The 21,169-nt window shown below is 44.5% G+C and overlaps 1 protein-coding gene across 3 annotated transcripts in view; it reads right to left on the bottom strand.

The window, feature by feature from the left end:
* Nucleotides 1-17,971: 17,971 nt before the first annotated feature.
* Nucleotides 17,972-21,169, bottom strand: part of VAV1 (vav guanine nucleotide exchange factor 1) — a 54,582-nt gene continuing 51,384 nt past the window's right edge. For all 3 annotated transcript variants that reach the window (XM_007460583.1, XM_007460584.1, XM_007460585.1), the window contains 2 exons: nucleotides 20,074-20,225; nucleotides 17,972-18,278 (listed from right to left, as the gene is read on the bottom strand). In XM_007460583.1, the coding sequence (XP_007460645.1) occupies nucleotides 18,225-18,278; nucleotides 20,074-20,225 (206 nt within the window). In that variant the 3' untranslated portion in view covers nucleotides 17,972-18,224. The remainder of the gene's footprint in view (nucleotides 18,279-20,073; nucleotides 20,226-21,169) is intronic.

Genomic DNA, 21,169 nt, shown 5'->3' with positions numbered 1-21,169 from the left:
AAGAGCCTGCAGTGAATGTTATCAGGCAAGTTACCCAATAAGAAACTGAAATTTAATGTGGCTGGGGACCTCTAGAAGGTAACCTAGAGCACCCTCTTCAGAGTTATCCCAACTGTCGGGGGAGGGAGTTGGGGTATTTATCCACCAGCTACTGTCAGTCACTGATTGAGCCTTGTGTCAACCCAAGACCTGGCCTCCAAGCAGATAGAATGGGCTCCAGTTCATAACCCTGTTGATAACAAAATGCAGTGGCTGGCACATGTCAGTCTAGTGTGCCCTAAGGGTTGAAGGTCACAGGTGTGGACGGGCACCAAGAACACCTGCTCCAAGCCAAAACTTAGGTGCAAAGACCAGCACCAAGTTCTTGGGAAGTAGAGCCCCACTTGTTTTTATATTCTCCTTTTTTGCTCTGTGCAAGGCAAAATATACACCTTGGAGTTAAGATCACTGAAGCAGATTCATCAGTGGTTCCTTCTGTTCATCAGGAGACCCTACCCAGTGAGGCTGCAATTAAGAGCCAGCACAGAAATACAGTAAAGTTCACCGAGAAGGAAGATAAATGGAGCTTTGTTAAGAGAAGCTCTGGAGGATAAAAACAGACTCTAACACCAGATCGCCAGGGGTCCAGATCTTGTCTCCACCGCTTGCTAGTTATGTGTGGTCCTGGGCAAGTTCTTTTTTAAATTTTTTTTAACGTCTTTATTGGAGTATAATTGCTTTATAATCGTGTGTTAGTTTCTGCTTTATAACAAAGTGAATCAGTTATACATATACATATGTTCCCATATCTCTTCCCTCTCGCGTCTCCCTCCCTCCCACCCTCCCTATCCCACCCCTCTAGGTGGTCACAAAGCACTGAGCTGATCTCCCTGTACTATGCGGCCGCTTCCCACTAGCTCTCTATTTTATGTTTGGTAGTGTATATATGTCCATGCCACTCTCTCACTTTGTCACAGCTTACCCTTCCCCCTCCCCATATCCTCAAGTCCATTCTCTAGTAGGATAAAGATGTGGCACATATATACAATGGAATATTACTCAGCCATAAAAAGAAACAGAATTGAGTTATTATTTGTAGTGAGGTGGATGGACCTAGAGTCTGTCATACAGAGTGAAGTAAGTCAGAAAGAGAAAAAGAAATACCGTATGCTAACACATATATATGGAATCTAAGAAAAAAAAAAAGTCATGAAGAACCTAGGGGCAAGACGGGAATAAAGACACAGACCTACTCTTTTTTAAATTTTTATTGAAATATAGTTGATTTACAATGTTGTTCTAGTTTCAGGTGTACAGCAAAGTATATATATATATATATACATAGATATATATTCATTTTTTTACATTCTGTTCCATTATAGGTTATTGCAAGATATTGAGTATAGTTCCCTGTACTATACAGTAGGTCCTTGTTGTTTATCTAGTTTATATATAGTAATGTGTATCTGTTAACCCCAAACTCCTAATTTATCCCTCCCCTCCCTTTCCCCTTTGGTAACTATAAGTTCGTTTTCTATGTCTGTGAGTCAATTTCTGTTTTGTCAATAAGTTCATTTGTATCACTTATTTAGATTCCACATATAAGTGATATCATATGATATTTGCCTTTCTCTGTCTGGCTTACTTCACTTAGTATGATAATCTCTAAGTCCATCCATGTTGCTGCAAATGGCATTATTTCCTTCTTTTTTATGGCTGAGTAGTATTCCATTGTATAAATATATCACATCTTCTTTAGCCATTCACCTGTCGATGAACATTTAGGTTGCTTCCATGTCTTGGTTATTGTAAACAGTGCTGTTGTGAACATTGGAGGTGCATGTATCTTTTCAAATTATGTTTTTCTCTGGATATATGCCCAGGAGTAGGATTGCTAGATCATATGGTAACTCTACTTCTAGTTTTTTAAGGAACCTCCATACAGTTCTCCATAGTGACTGCACCAATTTACATTCCCACCAACAGTGTAGGAGGGTTCCCTTTTCTCCACACCTTCTCCAGCAACTAATTTCTCTATGCCTCAACATGCCATCTGTAAAATGGGCTTGATAAGCAGGACATATTTCATGGGGTTGAGGCGAGCATCAGAGGAATGGCTGTATGTGACAGAGCCTGACACACAGGAAAATCTCCAAGGCTTGGCTATTACTCAAATTCTTTGATAGTCCTCCCTTCAAGAGGGGGAAACCTAATTCTTCTCTCCTTGAGTATGAGCTGGACTTAGTGACTTGTTTCTAAGGAACAGAGAAAGGAAGATGTGACCTTGTGTGGGATCTGAGACATCTGAGGTTGTAAGCATCATGGTGGTTTTCCCCTCCCTCTTTCTTTCCAGGATCATTCACTGAAGGGACGTCAGTTACCACATTGTGAGGACACTCAAGCAGTGCCATGGAGAAGCCCACATGAGGGGGAACTCAGATTCCAGCCAACAGCTTGACTGTGACCTCCTGAGAAGACCCTGATCGAGCTCCACCCAGCTAAGCCACCCCCAGATTCCCAACCCTCAGAAACTGTAAGAAAATTTAAAATGTGTTGTTTTAAGCTGTTACATTTGGAGAGTGATTTGTTACGCAGCAGGAGACAACTGATACACTTAGAAGCAATTGTCCCTGTCAGTTAAAAAAAAAAAGAGGATCATCATAACATCATAGGGTTTGAGGTTTAATGTGATAAAGCCATAAAATCCTGCCTGGCAAAAATAATACTCAATATTATCAGTTATTATTGACATTGTGTCAATAATAAGTGGTCACAGCTACTGATCGGAGGCATGGTGCCAGCAGTGACTCAGTTAGAAGAGTCAGCAAGTCCATTTCAGGCAGGACCTTCCATTGAACATGAAAGAGTTTAGACCGTCTCCGCAGGGCAATAAAAGGGATTTTAGCGAAGAGTAACGGTCACTTTGGTATTTTACAACACTTGTGTTGTGTAGTATGGGTGTCAGACAGGATGTGGTCATGGGTGGGGAGATGGAGAGAAGAAAGGTGTGGTGACCTGGAGGAGGGCAAGGGCTGTGGAGATGAAGAGGAATTTAGGAGGCAGGAACAGCAGAATGGAGGGATGTCTGGATGTAGATGGGGAGTCTGGGGCCGAAGGACGAATTGACCTTTGGAGGTAAGGTTTTTCAACCAAGCCCAGATTCCTCAGGGGGCCTGGGGGCGAGACGAGGTTGTGGATGAGTTTCCTGATGCTCCCAAAACAAATCGCCACAAACACAGTGGCTTGAAACAACACAAATTTATTACATTGCAGGTCTGGAGGTCAGCGTCCCAAATGAGTCTTAGCGGGGCTGAAATCAAGATGTCAGCAGGGTTGCGATCCTTCTGGAGGCTCTAAGGGAGACTCTATTCCTTGTCTTTTCCAGCTTCTGGAGACAGCCGACATCCCTGGGCTCAAAGCCCCTTCCTCCATCTTCAAAGCCAGCAATGCAGTATCTCCAAAATCCCTCTCTCTCTTTCTCTCTCCGTCTCTCTCTCTCTCACACACACACGTTCACTCCATGGATGGATGGATAGATAGACAGATGGATAGATAGATAGATAGATGGTAGATAGATAAATAGATAGGCGATAGATGATTGATAGATAGATACATAGATGATAGATAGATGATAGATTTGTCTCATTCCCTCTGTCTGCAGTCTCTCTCCCTCTCTCTCTCCATCTCCTTCTCTCTCTGACCCTCCTTCCACCCCCCTTAAAAGGATTTTGTGATTACATTAGACCTAATCAGATCATCCAGAATAATCTCCTGTCTCAAGACCCTTAACTTCATCACACCCGCAAAGTCCCTTTTGCGGTAGAAGGTCATATATTCACAGCCTCCAGGGACTAGGATGTGGCCAACCTGGCGGGGGATGGGGGGAGCCGCATTATTCTACTGACCACAGATGTGGTCTGGGATCCCGGTGAGTGATTGGGGATGCCAGCTGCCAGTCACCCTTCAAACCCTAAAGAAGTGACCGAGGCTATGAAACCTGGACGGCAGAGATCCTCCGGGGATGAGAGCAGGTGTAGGGGGAGAAGAAAGGGAAGGAAATGCACAATTCTAATAAAGTGGCTTGTGGAAGACTAACTATTGTGACTTTCCCGGCAAAGGGGAAATTGAGGGACACTCAAGATTACAGAAGTCAGTCTGGAGGAGCCCCAGAGACGTCACTCATCTGTACTCTTTCTTTTCTTTATTGGAGTGTAGTTGCTTTACAATGTTGTGTTAGTTTCTGCTGTACAGCAAAGTGAATCCGTCATGCGTGTACATATATCCACTCTTTTTCAGATTTCCTTCCCGTTTAGGTCACCACAGAGCACTGAGTAGAGTTCCCTGTGCTATTCAGCAGGTTCTCATTAGTTATCTATTTTATACATAGTAGTGTATATATGTCAATCCCAATCTCCCAGTTCATCCCACCCCCCTTCCCCCCTTGGTAACCGTAAGTTTGTTCTCTACATCTGTGACTCTATTTCTGCTTTGCAAAGAAGTTCATCTGTACCATTTTTCAAGATTCCATATATAAGCGACATTATACAATATTTGTTTTTCTCTTTCTGACTTACGTCACTCTGTATGACAGTCTCTAGGTCCATCCACATCTCTGAAAATGGCAGCACTATTTTGTAGCATTTCATTATATATATGTACCACATCTTCTTTATCCAATACTCATCTTCAGTCTTAATGAGGGTGTCGGAGGGAGGGTGGCTCCAGGGCAGCCCTACCCAACTTGACGTGTTCCTCCTGTACTCTAAAACCCCCCATGGCTCCCTAGTACCCTCAGGATGAAGTGCAGGCTCATTAATACAGCACTCAAGACCCTGCCTAATATACCATAATTCAAAAAGAAACATGCACCCCAATGTTCATAGCAGCACTATTTACAATAGCCAGGACATGGAAACAGCTTAAATGTCCATCGACAGAGGGATGGAATACAATGGAATACTACTCAGCCATAGAAAAGAATGAAATAATGCCATTTGCAGCAACATGGATGGACCTACCACTCAGATTGTCCTCCTGAGTGAAATAAGTCAGACAGAGAAAGAAAAATATCATATGATATTGCTTATACGTGGAATCTAAAAAAAAAAAAAGGTACAAATGAACTTACAAAACAGAAATAGAGACACAGAGGTGGAAAACAAACTTATCATTACTGGGGAGGTAAAGTGAGGGAGGGATAAATTGGGAGATTGGTATTGACATATACACACCACTATATATAAAATAGATAATAATAAGGACCTACTGTATAGCACGGGGAACTCTACTCAATACTCTGTAATGACCCATATGGGAGAAGAATGTTAAAAAGAGAAGATATATGTATACTTATAGCCGATTCACTTTGCTGTACAGCAGAAACTAACACAACGTCGTAAATCCACTATACTCCAATAAAAATTTTTAAAAAATAAAATAAAAACCACAATGCAAATACAAAAAAAAATACTCTGCCTAGTCTTATATTGGTCCCCCTCTGACTTCATTGTTTCTTTCTCCCTCCAAAGCCCCAGTCATCCTAAACTAGCCAAAGTCTCCTGTAGTGGACACTGTCGATGGCATGTCCAGGCACCCTTGAAGCTGGACACCCATCCGCCAGCTGCTGTGGGTGTTGCCTGCTAACAGCTCACAGCTTCCTGTTCTCCAGAGAACTGCTCTCCAGTTCAATGCCTGCACAAACCCTCAGAACCAGCCCACGGCCAATAACCGATGGTCATGGAGGTCAAAACCTCACTCCAGAGTGAGGTCAAGGGCTTCCCTGGTGGCGCAGTGGTTGAGAGTCCGCCTGCGGATGCAGGGGACACGGGTTCGTGCCCCGGTCCGGGAAGATCCCACGTGCCGCGGAACGGCTGGGCCCGTGAGCCATGGCCGCTGAGCCTGCGCGTCCGGAGCCTGCGCTCCGCAGCGGGAGAGGCCCGCGTACCGCAAAAAAAAACAACAAAACAAAAACGTGAGGTCAGCTGGGTGGTGTTATTCAGGCTCCAGGGATGCCCGTGGGGTCAGGCAGAGGCTGGGCTCCAGCTAGGACTACCTCCGTGCTCAACTCTTTCTTCTGTCCTACCCTGTTCCCCTCACTTGTCCTCTGCTAAATGCCCTCCCGCAATCAACCCTGAAACAAGAATCCTCATGGCAGAGTCAGCTTCCAGGAGGGCCTAAGAATCCCTCCCAGCCATTAAACACTAAGCTGTCTCCTGACCCCAGGTCTGACCTGGGTACTCACCCCATGTCTTATGCATCTTTCCCATGTAAATATCATCTCCTCCCGTGGGGAGTGGGGGAGGGAGCTTTCCAATACAAATATCACCTCCTCCAGGGAGCCTTCCCATGTAAATTTCACCTCCTCCAGAAAGCCCTCCCTGCCCTCCACTTCAGGATTAGCACAGACCTCCTCTGTGCTCCCCGAATCCCAACACTCAGTATGATCTGTGCTTGTTTGAATGTCTGTTTCTCTCCAAAGACTGGGAACATCCTCTGGGGTAGGCAAGGAATTCTGTTGGCTGTTGTATCCCAGAAAACTAAGAAACAAATGAGAAGGAAGAAAGAAAGAGGAGCTGATGAGTCTCCTGACCCTCCCCTGGCCCCAGAAAGATGACCAGAGATTTGAGGGCGTGGGAGCTGGACAAAAGGAACAGGAGTCCTAGGAGGGATGCAGTTGATGAAGGACAGAGCCACAGCTTCCTTAGAAGGATTCGTAGTTATCCGGGCTCCTCAGACCCCTGCCAGGCAGGGGTGGTTTGTTGACAATCCCCGAGAACCACACCCGGTTCAATGACTCCCTAGGATGACTTACAGAACTCAGCCTATAGCCATCGTCACAGTGAGATACAAAGAAAATCGACAAGAGGAAAGAGTTGAGGTCCAGAGGAAATTAGGTGCCAGCTTCCAGAGTTGCCTAGGGCCAGGAGTGGAGGGAGGGAAGGATTACAAAAGGGTTCAAGAAAACTTAGGGATATGATGGAAACATTCTGTATCTTGATTGTGGCAGAAGTTATGGAAATGCATCCAGTTTTACACTTGTGAAAGGAAGCAGTTTGTTGTACATAAATCACCCCCTCAATAAATTTGGTAAGATCGGCTCCAAAGTAAAGAGTACCTAGACCCAGCATTCTGCCAAATTATTTTATTGCGCATGCCAGATGAAGGGACCCAATTGTTATATTGCGCGTACTGTGTATAAAGGGACCAAATTATTTTATGTTATGTAAAGGGATCAGAAGACATGTGTTTAGAGTTTCTCCAGTGAAGTGTGGTCTCTTTTTCATTTAAACATTTGTTTAAAATAGAAAGCTGATGTTATTTCACAATGATAAATACACATGACCTTAGCAAGTTTAGGAATGATCTAAATCTATACTTCCTTTAAAACTAAAATGAAACAACAAAAACTAGTACAGTTCATGTTTCCTAACTGCACCCTGACAGATTAGAAATGTTTCTTGGAAATCCTTCCACATCAGTAGTTAGAGCCTGGTTACACCCTTGAACCTACATAGTGAATGTGTCATAATTTGCATTTCCATTTCCCTGCGCGTGCATCACTGGTGTTTGCAAGCATTGCTGTACACCTACTCTCCCTCTGCAAAATATCTGCAGAAACTCAGTTTCCTGAATGGTTTTCTAGTTATCATTCCATCTCACAGCTAGAGGAACTGTAACTAGACCTCGTTTGGACAGAACCAGAAGTAGAACCAGAAGAGGATGTGGATAGACAGAGCTATGAGAGAAAAATAATACATCATCATATTTGCTCCCTAAGCCTAGGGCCCCCCCACCCCAAAGCGCAAGCAAGTAGGAGCCAGTATTTGAGCAAACAGCTCTCCAACAATGTAAGAAGAAAGGGGCCCTCGAGGTCTGAGCCTCTGAAAGGAAGGAAGATTCTGGAAGGAGAGGAACAGCAGGAGACAGCCCAAACAAGAAATATTCTAAGCTCATATTCCATGAGCTTAGAATATGCTGGCAGATAGAGCTAGTTTCAGTGTATTCGTTTGCTAGGGCTACCCTAACAAAATATCACAGTCTAGGTGTTGTTGGCTTACACAACAAATATATATTCTCTCATGGTATAGAGGCTGGAAGTCCACAGTCAAGGTGTTGTCAGGGCTGGTTCCCTCCGAGGCCTCTCTCTTTGGCTTGTAGATGACCGTCTTCTCCCTGTGTCCTCACGCGGTCATCCCTCTGTGTGTGTCTGCATCCTAATCTCCTCTTCTCTTAAGGACACGGTCCTTTTGGATCAGGGTCCATCCTAATGAACTCGTTTAATGTGATCACCTCTGTAAAGACCCTCATCTCCAGGTACAGTCACATTCTGAGGTCCTGGGCGTGAGGACTTCAACATATGCACTTGGTGGGGGGACACAGTTCAACCCATCACACTCACATTCCAGCTCCAACCACTTAGCATGTGACCTTAAAACGTGATAGCCTCTTTGACCCTCCCTTTTCTTATCTACTAAAAAAATATGTCTACTTCTGGAAGCAACCTAAATGTCCATCGACAGAGGAGTGGATAAAGAAGATGTGATACATATATACAATGGAATATTACTCAGACATAAAAAAGAATGAAATCATGCCATTTGCAGCAACATGGATGGACCTAGAGATTATACTAAGAGAAGTAAGACAGAAAGAGAAAGACAAATACCATAGGATATCACTTATATGGGGACTCTAAAAAAATTGATACAAGTGAACTTATTTACAAAACAGAAATAGACTCACAGACATAGAAAACAAACTTATGGTTACCATAGAGGAAAGGGGAGGGAGAGATAAATTAGGAGTTTGGGATTAACAGATACACACTACTATACATAAAATAGATAAATGACAAGGTCTTACTGTAGAGCTCAGGAAACTGTATTCAATATCTTGTCATAACCTATAATGGAAAAGAATCTGAAAAAGAATACAGATGTAGAGATAGATAGATAACTGAGTCACTTTGCTGTACACCTGAAACATTATAAATCAACTATACTTAAATTAAAAATTAATTAATTTAAACAATATATGTGTCTACTCTTCAAAAGTTATCATAGGGACTAAATGAAGTAACTCATCAAAAGCATTTAGAGTAACAAATACAGTCAACAAACATCAACCATATTATCACTATTACAACACACTACATACATACACATCCATGTACATGTATATTATTATTATAGGATATGATGGTGGGGCTCTCTCTTGGTCAGGCTGCAGTTCCCAAACGTGGGAGAACATAACAATAAAATGCAATAAAAGGGTTTTATTATATCATCCAAGCAGAGCTGGCAAAGTAGATGGCTAAAAGCCAGGCTTGTGATCCCTTAGCTCAGGGGTCAGCAACTTTTTCTGTAAAGGTCCAAGTAGCAAATATTTTCTACTTTGGAAGCCTTTGGGTCTCTGTTGCCACTTTGTCATCTTACTGTGAAAGCAGCCGTAGATGGCATGTAAATGAGTGTGGCTGTGTGCCAATAAAACTTTCTCTGTGGACTCTGAAATTCAAATTCCATATACTTTTCACTTGTCATGAAATATTGTTTTTCTTTTGATTTTCTTCAACCATTTTTTTTTTCGTTTTTCTTTTTGGCCGTACCACGCGGCTTGCAGGATCTTACTTCACCTACCAGGGATCGAAACCGCGCCCCCTGCAGTAAAAGCCTAACCACTGGACCGCCAGGAAATTCCCTCTTCAACCATTTACGAGCGGTAAAAACCACTCTTAGAAGCACTATTCCCAATAGCCAAAAGGTGGAAACAGCCCAAATGTCTGTCAGCAGATGAGTGGACATACAAAATATATCTATCTGTTACCCAACCAAACTTGGGTCCAAGCTATGGTGTGAATATATTATGCATATTTACCACAATAAAAAAATTATAAATTTTATAAACCTTCAGTAGCTTCCTATGGTAACCACTGAAGTTCTGCAAGAAGTCTTTGTGAGAATTAGAGAACAGTGCCCCCCTTTGACACCTGCAGCTTAACTCAGGATGAGTTTCAGTATCCCCTTATTCCCCTAACCAAGCACTTTTCTACAGAATGCAAGTATATACAGAAACACTGGCTTCCCATTAAGGTTAGAAAAAATCCCAAGTTTTCACCGTGGTTTGTCCCTGTCAACCTCTTACTTCTCTCTTTTCTCTATTTCAGGCCACTTTGGCCTTATTACTAGTTCTTGATTTCACCAAGCTCATTCCTCATACCTCCATAAAGCGGTTTAAAAAAAAAGGAGAAGGAAATCTGTCCCATGTCTGACTTCATTGCCTGAAATTCCACTATTAGAGAGTCATTCCTTTGGCTAAAAGCATTTCTCTTCCCGAAAATACAGGGTACTGACTCAACAGCCTCCTCAGAGGCTTTTCACTTGCCATTTCCTCTGCTTGAGGCACAAGTTTTTCCTTCCTGCTTTTCCATGGTGTACTCTCTCCATTCACTCAGGGTCTCAGTTCAAATGTCAGAGATGCTTCCGAGGCTGCCTGATCAATAATAGCCACCCACCACCATCAAGATACTCTCTACCCTGCTACTCTACATCCTTTTTCTCCATGAAGCTAATCTCTAAGTAAACTCAAGATGAGGCCGCATCTTTGCTTAGCTTTTTCTCCTGCCCCTTCCTGCTTCCAGAGGTCAGTGTGTCCAGGGAAAGAAGGGAGATGCAAATTATATAGGGCCCTGTGGGTCATCCTAAGGGTTCAGCTTGGTGCCTGGATTATATGATATCGGTTGTGCTTTTGCAGAATGGATTGGAAATTGGGGAGATATTACTGGAGACAAAGAAAGTGATGATACTTTAAATGACTTTAAATCAGCCATAGCAGGTGTAAAATGACATGCCAACATCCACTGATTAAATCCCCTTACTCTATGGCTCCCTACCTCCTGCAGTTTAAAGCTCAAACTTGTAAGCCTGGCCTGGAGCCTGCTCTTCCAGCCTGGTCGGGGAACAGTCTAAGCAGAAAGCTTAAAGTCGGAGAAGGCAACAAGGGGGCAGCACACAGCTTCAAACTGGTGAAGTGAGGACACAGTGGGGAAAGATTCACGGGACCTGAGCCCCTCCTGCCCCATCTCAAACAGTGTGCTGGGTCCCCGAGGATAAGATTTCGTCAACAGTCCCCATGAAATGTAATGAGGCCCCAACATGAAAATCCACCACAGGAGTAAACTTTGGGAGGTGATGGATATGTTGATGGCCTTGATGGTGGTGATGGTTTCGCAGGTGGATACGTATCCCCAAACTGATCTCAATGTATACACTCAACGTGTATAATTTTTCATGTCAATCATACCTCAATAAACTGGGTTTTAAAAGAAAGAAAGAAAATTTGCCCTGTGCCTGATTTCATTGCCATTCCACCATTAGAGAGTCATTTCTTTGGCTTAACTTTATCTTCCAGGAGATACAGGGTACTAACTCAACAGCCCAAACTGAGCCCTGGAAGGGATTAAAGAGGAAGAGCCTTTGGACCAGAGTAAAAGGCTCTGGGTAGAGCCCACTCCACCTACAGTAGGTGCCTTCTCAACAGTATAAACACATGCTTATCCTTCAAAGACCCAGATCCAACCTCTCCTTCCAAGAAACTCATCCCTCTAGGCTCCTCCGACTCTGTTTCTCCCTCTTGCCTCACCCACATGAGGCTGCGAGTGTTTGTATCCAACAAGACTCTGAAATGAGACCTCTGTGGATCCCTTCCCTGTGCTTTGGGGTGAATGAATCGGGTGCGGAGGGTGTACCCCTGGGCAGTGTGATGATGCTGCAAAGCCAAAAGCATCAGTGGCCCTTTCTGGTGCCCAAACCTAGGCCCATATAGACAGGTTTGTGAACAAGCACACCACACACACACACACACACACACACACACACACACACACACACACACACACACACACACACACACACACACACACCTACCTTTCTCTGGTCTCTCCTCCCTGCCCTAATCAGGGATCCAGGTATCAGCCAAAGAGGTTGGGGCACTACTGCTAGTGTCCACCAGGGGGCAAGCTTGGCTTAACTTTGTTGCTATCTGCCTTTGTAATGCGTGTGTGTGTGTGTGTGTGTGTGTGTGTGTGTGTGTGTGTGTGTGTCTGTGATGTTTATAAATGTTTGAGCCAATGGGTATCTGTCCGATTTCACCTGTGGATGCCTTCATTGCGGTTAGTAAGGTCCCAGGGCAGGGTGTATGAGTGAATATATTTGAGGGTGTGTATCTGTCAGTCTGTCTTCCTATTTCAGGTACCATCTGTTATGTGTTTGGGGTGTGTTTCCATGCCTGGCTGAGTAGATATATGTCTCCGTATCTATAGCTTTATAAGTGCACCTGTGAATTGCAGGTTGAAAGGAGGTGTCAGTATTTTTACACCTGTGTATGTGTTTCTGTTCATATTTCAGTCCGTTTTGGTGTTTGGGGAGGGGAGTATTTGGGTCTGGGGTCTGTTGGCCTGTCGCAGTGCGGGGGGGAGTATTTCTGTGTCTGTGCATCTCTGGAGCTGTCTGCTTGCTGCTGTGGATGTGGGTAGATCCTTTTTGTCTGTCTGTCTGTCTATCTATGACCACCTGTGAGTCTTCTTGCCGGTTTCTATTTGCTGTATTTGCCCATCTGTGTGTATTTGGGGGGCTGTGTTTCTTCATGACAGTCTGTGCATATGCTTGGCCTGTTATGTGGGTGTATTTTCACAAGGGGCTTTGTATCCATCATGTGTGTTATGGGTTAAATTGCACTCCCCCCCAAAAAAAACCAAATTCACATGTTGGGGTCCTAACCCCCAGAACCTCAGAATGTGACCTTATTTAGAAATAGGGTCTTGGCAGATGTGATGAGTTAATTTGAGGCCATGCTGGAGTAAGGTGGGCCCTTCATCTAGTATGACTGGTGTCCTTATAGGAGGGAAAAATTTGTTTTGTTTTGTTGTGGCTTCGCAGCCCTCGACCCTGAAAGCATGGAGTCCTAACCAATGGACTGCCAGGGAATTCCCTAGGAGGGAGAAATTTGGGCACAGACAAACGCACACAGGGAGGACACCATGTAAACACTGGAGTTTTGCTAGCACAGGCTAAGAAAACTCCCAGGAGGTAAGAGACAGAGATGCCTGAAATAGATTTCTTTCTGGCTTCTTCAGAGGGAGCACAGCCCCACTGAAAACACTTTGATCTTGGACTTCCAGTCTCCAGAACTGTGAGACAATACATTTCTATTGTTTAAGTAAGCCACTCAGTTTGTGGTACTTTGTTACAGCAGACTGAGCAAGCTAATACAGTGTGTGTGTGTGTGTGTGTGTGTGTGTGTGTGTGTGTGTGTGTATGTGCGTGTGACAGCCGGATGTAACTGACAGCCAGCACCAGAGAACTTCCGAGTTAGGGCATCATGGGGTTGCCCTGTGTTCTTTTGAAACTTTCTCTGCCAGTATATTCGGGTGACAGCTGTTCCCTGGAACCAAAGTCTCCAACCATCAGCTGGCCACTCCAGGGCACACCTGAGGCCCCTCCTCCACCAGCCAGCAAGAAGTGGCCTCCTCCAGCAGAGGTCTGCCTGGTCCCTCTGGGGGCACATAAGAAAGCAGGTCCAACCACGTCTCCAGACCCTCACTCTCTCCCTCCCCCTCTAAGCAGAGTTAATGCTCATTTGCACATTCCCCGAAATTCCTCCCATTTTTCTTTTTTTAAATTGGAGTATAGCCGATTTACAATATTGTGTTAGTTTCAGGTGTACAGCAAAGTGATTCAGTTATACATATATATATACTTTTCCATTACGGTTTATTACAGGATATTGAATATAGTTCCCTGTGCTATACAGTAGGACTTCATTGATTATCTATTTTATATCAAGTAGTTTGTATCTGTTAATCCCATACTCCCAAATCATCCCCGCCACCCATGCTTTCCCCTTTGGCAATCATAAGTTTGTCTTCTATGTCTGTGAGTCTGTTTCTGTTTTGTGAATAAATTCATCTGTATAATTTTTTAGATTCCACATATAAGTGATATCATACAGTATATGCCTTTTTCTGACTTACTTCACTTAGTATGATAACCTCTAGGTCCATCCATGTTGCTGCAAATGGCTTTATTTTATTTTTTATGGCTGAGTAGTATTCCATTGTGTGTGTGTGTGTGTGTGTGTGTGTGTGTGTGTGTGTGATACAATTCTTAGAATTCTTAGAAGGACACCAGTCACATTTGATTAGGGTCCATCCTAATGACCTCGACCTCATTTTAACTCAATTACTTCTTTAAAGAACCCATCTCCAGGGCTTCCTTGGTGGCGCAGTGGTTGAGGGTCCTCCTGCCGATGCAGGGGACGCGGGTTTGTGCCCCGGTCCGGGAAGATCCCACATGCCGCGGAGCAGCTGGGCCCGTGAGCCATGGCTGCTGGGTCTGCGCGTCCGGAGCCTGTGCTCCAGAACGGAAAAGAACCCATCTCCAAATACAGTCACATTCCGAGGTCCTGGGAAGGTTAGGACTTCGACATACAAATTTGTGGGGACACAGTCAACCCATAACTGCCAGTGTCACAAAAGTGAGTGAGGGGACTTCCCTGGTGGTCCAGTGGTTAAGAATCCCCCTTCCAATGCAGGAGACGTGAGTTTGATCCTTAGTTGGGGCACTAAGATTCCACATGCCATGGAGCAGCTAAGCCACGCGCCACAACTAGAGAGAAGTTCACGCGCCACAACAAAATATCCTGCATTCCGCAACAAAGATCCCGTGTGCCGCAACTAAGACCCAACACAGCCAAATAAATAAATGAAGTGAGTAAATGAATCAATGAATGAATGAATGATAGAACGGGCTCTCTGGCAGGTTCTGGTTTTGTTCCAAGTAGTCACTGCCTCTCCCTGGAGGAGGAGTAAACCTTCCTGCTCTACGGATGTTACTCTGGGCCATACAACTTGCTCTGGCCAATGAAATGTCTTCTTGTCATCCCCAAGAAGAAACATTAGGAACCACTGAGTGGTCCTGCCATCTCTCTTTTCCTTCTGCCACAAGCCTGACACATCCCAAGGCTGGAGGTCTCCAACAGTGTGATTCTTGCAGTGCCTTCTCCTTCCAGAAACTTTTTCGGCAGAGTTGAGGCCAATGCGTGAAGGAGCTGTTTGTGAGATTTTGGGATGGGGGGTCGTTTGTTACAGCAGCAATACTCAGCCCAAGCTGACTGATACAGGTTGTGATGTGCTGGGGCTTAAAGACCCATCCGAAGACCCCCAAGACCAGGGTTAGAGCTCAAGTTCAAAGTTCAGCCTGGGGCTGGAGGACAGTGATTCAAGACCGCCAAGAATAAGTCCATGACCTCAACCTCATTGACACCACTGAATACGACAACCCAGGTAGCCACCTTAGGTAAATTCATGGCGTGGCTCAGGAAGAAGTTAGGGGGGGAGGGCAGAAGCCCCTCCCCATAATCCCTGACCCTTGGAACTCCATTCCCTCTCCAATACCCTCTTCCCAGTTTCACAGCCCTTCAAACACGGAGCACACGTCACACCAGACTCTGGAGTCTGGATCCTGCACCTGGCCAGGTGTGCACAGGTGCTGTCTGGGCGCTGGCTTACCTGGGGCTGGGGAGAGAACTAAGGAAATGATTAGGTCCCCACCAGCTACTGGAACAATGGTTAAGAAGGTGAAGAAAGCGGCTTTACACTTAGACACAAACTAACTATGCTCTCAAACAGGTGATTTACCTTTCTCTGGTTCAGAAAGGTGAAGTCACTTTTCCAACACGTGACAGCTAACTTGATAAGGGCAGAGCTGACCTTAGAATCCTCCTGGAACCTTGGCCAAGATGCTCAACTGCCCACGAAGCTGGTTGTGAGATTATATTAGATAACGTCTGTGAAGAGCTTACTATCGTGGTACCAGGCAACGTTGAATGTTCAACATGGGGGCTGCCTCCATCATCAGGGGGGGTGGAGTAATATTCACAAGTATTAACTATTTTCCATCAAATTAATATACTGCCCATGGCCCCTCCTCAGCCTTGGCCACCATCATTTTTTTTTCTCCAAAGAGTTATTCCTGCAGGAGATTTACCAAAGAAGCACCTTCCTGGCTTCCGAACTTCAAAAGCCTAATTAAAGATGCTGATTCTTGGCTTTTGAGCCCCCACCATCTAAGCCCTCAAGGTCTCTAGATAAAAGTCTGGCCAAAGTGGTTGCCAGGGGACAGTGGGAGAGGGAAGAGGGAACTCATCGCTCAATGGGGACGGTTTCCCTTTTGCAAGATGACAATTTCTGGAGACTGATTGCACAACAGTATAATATTCATCCCATTACTGAACTGTACAGGTAAAACAGGTTAGGATGGTAAATTTGATGTTATGTGTGTTCTGCCACAATTTTTTTAAATAATAAATTCTATTAAGTAAAAAGAAAGCCTGGCTATAGATGCAGAAAAGCATTCAGGCTGAGTCAACTTTTCCTGCAACAAAATAGATCATGGTTTCCCAGTGTGGATGGGAGGAGTTGGGTGGGAAAGACAGTTAAACTCAGAGACAGGTCCAGAGATGCATCCCTATATCCTATTAGCCCAACCCCAGTCTAAACAGCCTCAGGATCAAGTGAAATTTGAGACATCGTCCTCCCCCCAAAATGCAGATATATGCAAATTCTGGATTTTCTTTCAGAGGATTCAAAGCTCCTCAGGGATCCACAGACCACTGGTAGGATCCGTGTGCCTTAGACCAACGGGTTCAAGATGTCTAAAAGATAGCCCAAAATTACAGGGCACCAAACAGAAGCAAAAACACTGGAAAGGCATTTGGATTCTCCATGGAATGGTCATTAATCAGATTAAGCAGAGCTAAGTCTTGAAGTCTGACAAAAATAGGGGCTCTGCCATTCGGTGATACCAGATGAGGACTAAAGTTTCCCTGGACCCCAGGATAGAGCAGGCTCTACGGAGTTTCCCCACACCTTGCATATGGCAGCATCCATTGAGTAGGGATGGCTGCAAAGGACTGTGCAGACCCTGTCAGCATCCCACCCATAGCGCCCCAGTACTGACAAGGTCCCCACAGGTCAGTGGCTCCAAATATGCCTGTGGTTCTCTGGCCACCAGAGAATGTACTGCCTATGTAAAAGCAGCTCTCAAGCAATGACGACTGGAAGTTGGTGGATAAATACCCCAGCTCCTTTGCCTGTCAACTCCAAGGCTTGTTTTATACTGACTTCCAGAGGCCCTGAATAAAGAGGAGCCCCCATTGCCCAAAGCTGTCACCTCATCCATGCTCCCTGTGTCTCCCTCCCCTTCCCATCTCTCTTCCCTGCTCCATCCCAGCTGCTTCCTTGGATCACCTCCCAGATAGATTTTGCACCCCCAAATCCTTGTCTCAGGCTCTGCTTCTGGAGCAGCTCAACCTAAGACAGTGACTGTATAATTTATCATCCAAACCAGAACACTTTGGAGAATGAAAAGGATTGTGGTTAATAACTACACTAGGGCAATAGCCAGGACTGTCCCGGGGAAACCAGGATGTACAGTCATTCCACTCAGCATTTAAGGGGAAACAGCCAGATGTGCTGCGTGAGCCAAGAGGGATGTGGAAAATGCAGAGGCACCAAAGATGAAACAGAAGCAATTACGTCTCAGCAGGAGGCAGTGATGGAAGATAACCACCAAGAACCAGCAGTCTTTCCAACACTCCAGTGCCAAAGCCCCTGGAATTGAAACATGACCTTGGAGAGAATTGACTCAGGAGACCCAGATTCAACTGAGATGAAGTTTTTACCACTTAGCAGAACTGGAGAGGCTTCAAATAGTAATTATGTCCTATTACAGAAAAAAAATGAGAGTTACATTTTTGTGATCTGGAATCTGTGAGCGTAAAATTCGTTCCTGCCACGTGGGGGTCCCATTTCATATTTCAGGTTTTCTTTTAAATGGCAGAGAAAGGTGATAGAGCTGGAAAGCAGGAATTAGTGAGGGGGCTTTTGTCTGTGCCCCAATGCCCTTTCCTATCTTTCCCTTCCCAGGTCTGACACAAGTCCATCCATTCATCATTTTATTAAGAGCAGTTGACTTGAGCCCTGCCTTCTCAAGGGGACCCAAGAGGAAATCAGTGTATTATAAATTAGCCATGGCAGGGCATCATCCCAGGAGGCCTGCCAGCTGGATGCTAGCCCTCCACAGTCCAGGACTCTCAGCCCGCCAGGACCTATCACATCTCCGAGGCCCACTGCCTGCTTATCTCAGGCTCAGAGCCTAGAGTTTCTCATTTGTCTGCCAATGTGCCAAAGCTCAGCAGTACTCAGAATAATCCTCTTCAACATAGTTGGAGGGGAACCAGCCAACCTGGAAAGAGACAGGGAGAAGTGGTCAGGGCAGCCTCTGCACGTTCTCCCACTGTTCCTCGACACACCAGGAAGGTTCCCTCCTACCTTAGGGCCTTTGCACCTGCCATACCTTCTACCCCAGAAAGTACCTCCCCTAGATACACCCTCGGCTGACCACTCCCACCTCCTACAGTCCTTTACTTATATGTCACCTTATCAGTAAGAGCTTCCTAACCATCCTATTTAAAATTGCAAACCCCATCCACCCCAACGGTCCTTATCCCCACTTCCTGCTTTTCCGTAACACTTTTCACCATCTAATTGATTATATATGTTACTTATTTATGGGCTTCTTGTCTGTTTCCCCTCCCTTCACTACAACAGGCCAGAGATTTTTGTCTGTATTATTCATCACTGAGTTCCAAAAGCCTAGAATAGTTCCTGGCACACAGTAGATACTTAATAAATATTTGTTGAAAATATGGATGGATGACGCAAGAGGGAGGAGATATGGGGATATATGTATATGTATAGCTGGTTCACTTTGTTATAAAGCAGAAACTAACACCATTGTAAGGCAATTATACTCCAATAAAGATGTTAAAAAAAAAAGATGGATGTAATGATGGATGGATGGAAAGATGGATGGATGGATGGATGGATGGATGGATGGATGGAAAGATGGATGGATGGATGGGTGGATGGATGGAATGATGGATGGTTGGAATAAAGGATGGATGGATGAAATAAAGGATGAATGGATGGATGGATGAATTCTTTACAGCCCCAAACTTCCTAAACATCCCAAAATCCCCCCTCAAGCCCTAACTGTTCTCTACCACACACTAAATTTACCCTCCAAGGTTCCTAAAACTGTTCACCTAAGCAATTATCTAGGTCACTTTTCACGTGTTTCCCTCTGGTAGAATTGAAGCTTCTAACCAGTGTCTTTATCTTCATTCAACAAGTATTTTTTGAGAAATCAGTACAAGCAAGGCAGTATTCTAGAGGCTAGGAATTCATCAGCAGATGAAATAAAGAACACTCTCTGCCTTGTGAGACAAAAATAAGAACCAGACAGGAACTTTTTTGAGAAAATTTAAGTTCCCTCCTGAAAGTCCAAATTCAGGCAGACAAAAGATCACAAAAGGCAAAAGCGGTTGGTCTCAGTTCTGCCTTTACATGAATTCAATAAATATTGATTGACATACTATGTGACAATCACTGTTCCAGGCACTGGTGATACTGCAGTGAACAAGATAGAAAAATCCCTCCCCTTGTGTTCCCCAAACATGCCAATCACTCTCTCACCCCAGGGCCTTTGCACGTGCTGGTTCCTCTGGAATACTTTCCCACACCTCCCACCACCCATGACCTGGCTGACTTAACTCATCCCTCAGTGATCAGCTTGGTCTCTCAGAAGGCATCCTGACCTGCTCCCAGGATGAGCTGGGGGTTCCTTGGGGGCTCCCAAGGTGCCTTATGATTCCCCAATCTCAACCACTCACTGTTGTAACTGCATGGTTACAGGTCTGTGCTTCTCACCAAACTATGAGTTTCAGGAGGGCAGTGATTGTACTGTGCTCATTTTTGTCTCCTTGGCACCCAGCTAAATGCCCGACACATAGTAGGTGCTCAATAAATAAATGCAAGGCGCATAAATAAAATCTCTGTCCCTTCATCCCTTCCTACCAGGGAAGCCCTTCACACGAGCCCCTGCCCACTCACTCCACTCCATCGTGCTGTTGAGCTTCACTAGAGCCAGCTCACCCCACACCCTTTCCCTGGGGCTGCCAAACTCCGCCCCAACTCACCCGGCCATAGATCTCCCCTCGCCACCAGCCCTGCTGCCCCTTCTTGTTAAGGATCTTGATGATGTCACCCTCTTTGAGGGACAGCTCTGATCGGTCCCGGGCGCAGAAGTCATAACGGGCTTTGGCTGTGCCAAAATACTTGGTGCTCCCTGCTGTGTGGGAGAGAGCAGAAGTGGGAAAGGGCCCTGGAGCAGACACACACCTACCGTCTGGGGGCAGTGGGAAGACAATGCTCCAGTAGACCAGGATGACGAAGGGCCCCTCAATGCTTCCTTCCACTGAGTGCTGGGTGGCCTGTGTTCTGAGAGTACACAGCTGTCTTCCCAGAATCATTCTTCCAGCCCAACCAGCATCCAAACTTAGAAAGTAATACCAGTTATGATCTTTTAAATGTTACATATATATTCATAGTGAAAGAAACAGAAGAAAGATGTGGAAGTTCTCATTCTAGAAAAATTAATTATACTAAAGAAGTCCAAGGGTTGAAAAAGAGAGGGAGCAAGATAAGAAAGGGAAAAACTTTCCAAAGTACAATATTAAGTGATACTGTAGACTATAAAATTAATTTGTAGTATTTCTGCAAATATGCTAAGATTGAACATCCAAATATTCACCAGGATGAATAAGTAACTTGCAGACAGATAGAAACATTTATTTGATTGGGTGATGAGAACAGGGATAACTTTGGTCTCAGTGTCCTAATGTTATGCTGATGTTGCTTTCTCAAAACTATAACTTTTTAAGTGGTGAATTGTTATTTTATTGGTAAACGTTTTAACAATAATTAATTTTAAAATCCCTCTTTAAAAATTTTTTGGACATGTATGTGAGAATTCAGAAACTCCACCACCCAGGCGACTTTTCTGAAAAACGTACTCCAAAATCCACTCCAGAAAAATAAAATTTGAATCAGAATAAGAAATTTTAAAAATAAAGGAAAACACAGAAAACAAGAAATATAGACAGTCTAAATAATTCTTGATATTGAATTTGCAAAGTGAAATGCAATGGTGAAGAAAAAATTCCTAAAATATACGGTATGATTGTTTTCATTCATAGCAAACCGTAGCCTACATTCCAAATAACTCAACAAACC

The sequence above is a fragment of the Lipotes vexillifer genome, unplaced genomic scaffold, assembly GCF_000442215.2.
Source record: "Lipotes vexillifer unplaced genomic scaffold, Lipotes_vexillifer_v1.1 scaffold1011, whole genome shotgun sequence".
NCBI classification, from domain to species: Eukaryota; Metazoa; Chordata; class Mammalia; order Artiodactyla; family Lipotidae; genus Lipotes; species Lipotes vexillifer.
The sequence above is the reverse complement of the archived record's forward strand: the minus strand, read 5'-3'. Positions and strand labels throughout refer to the sequence as shown.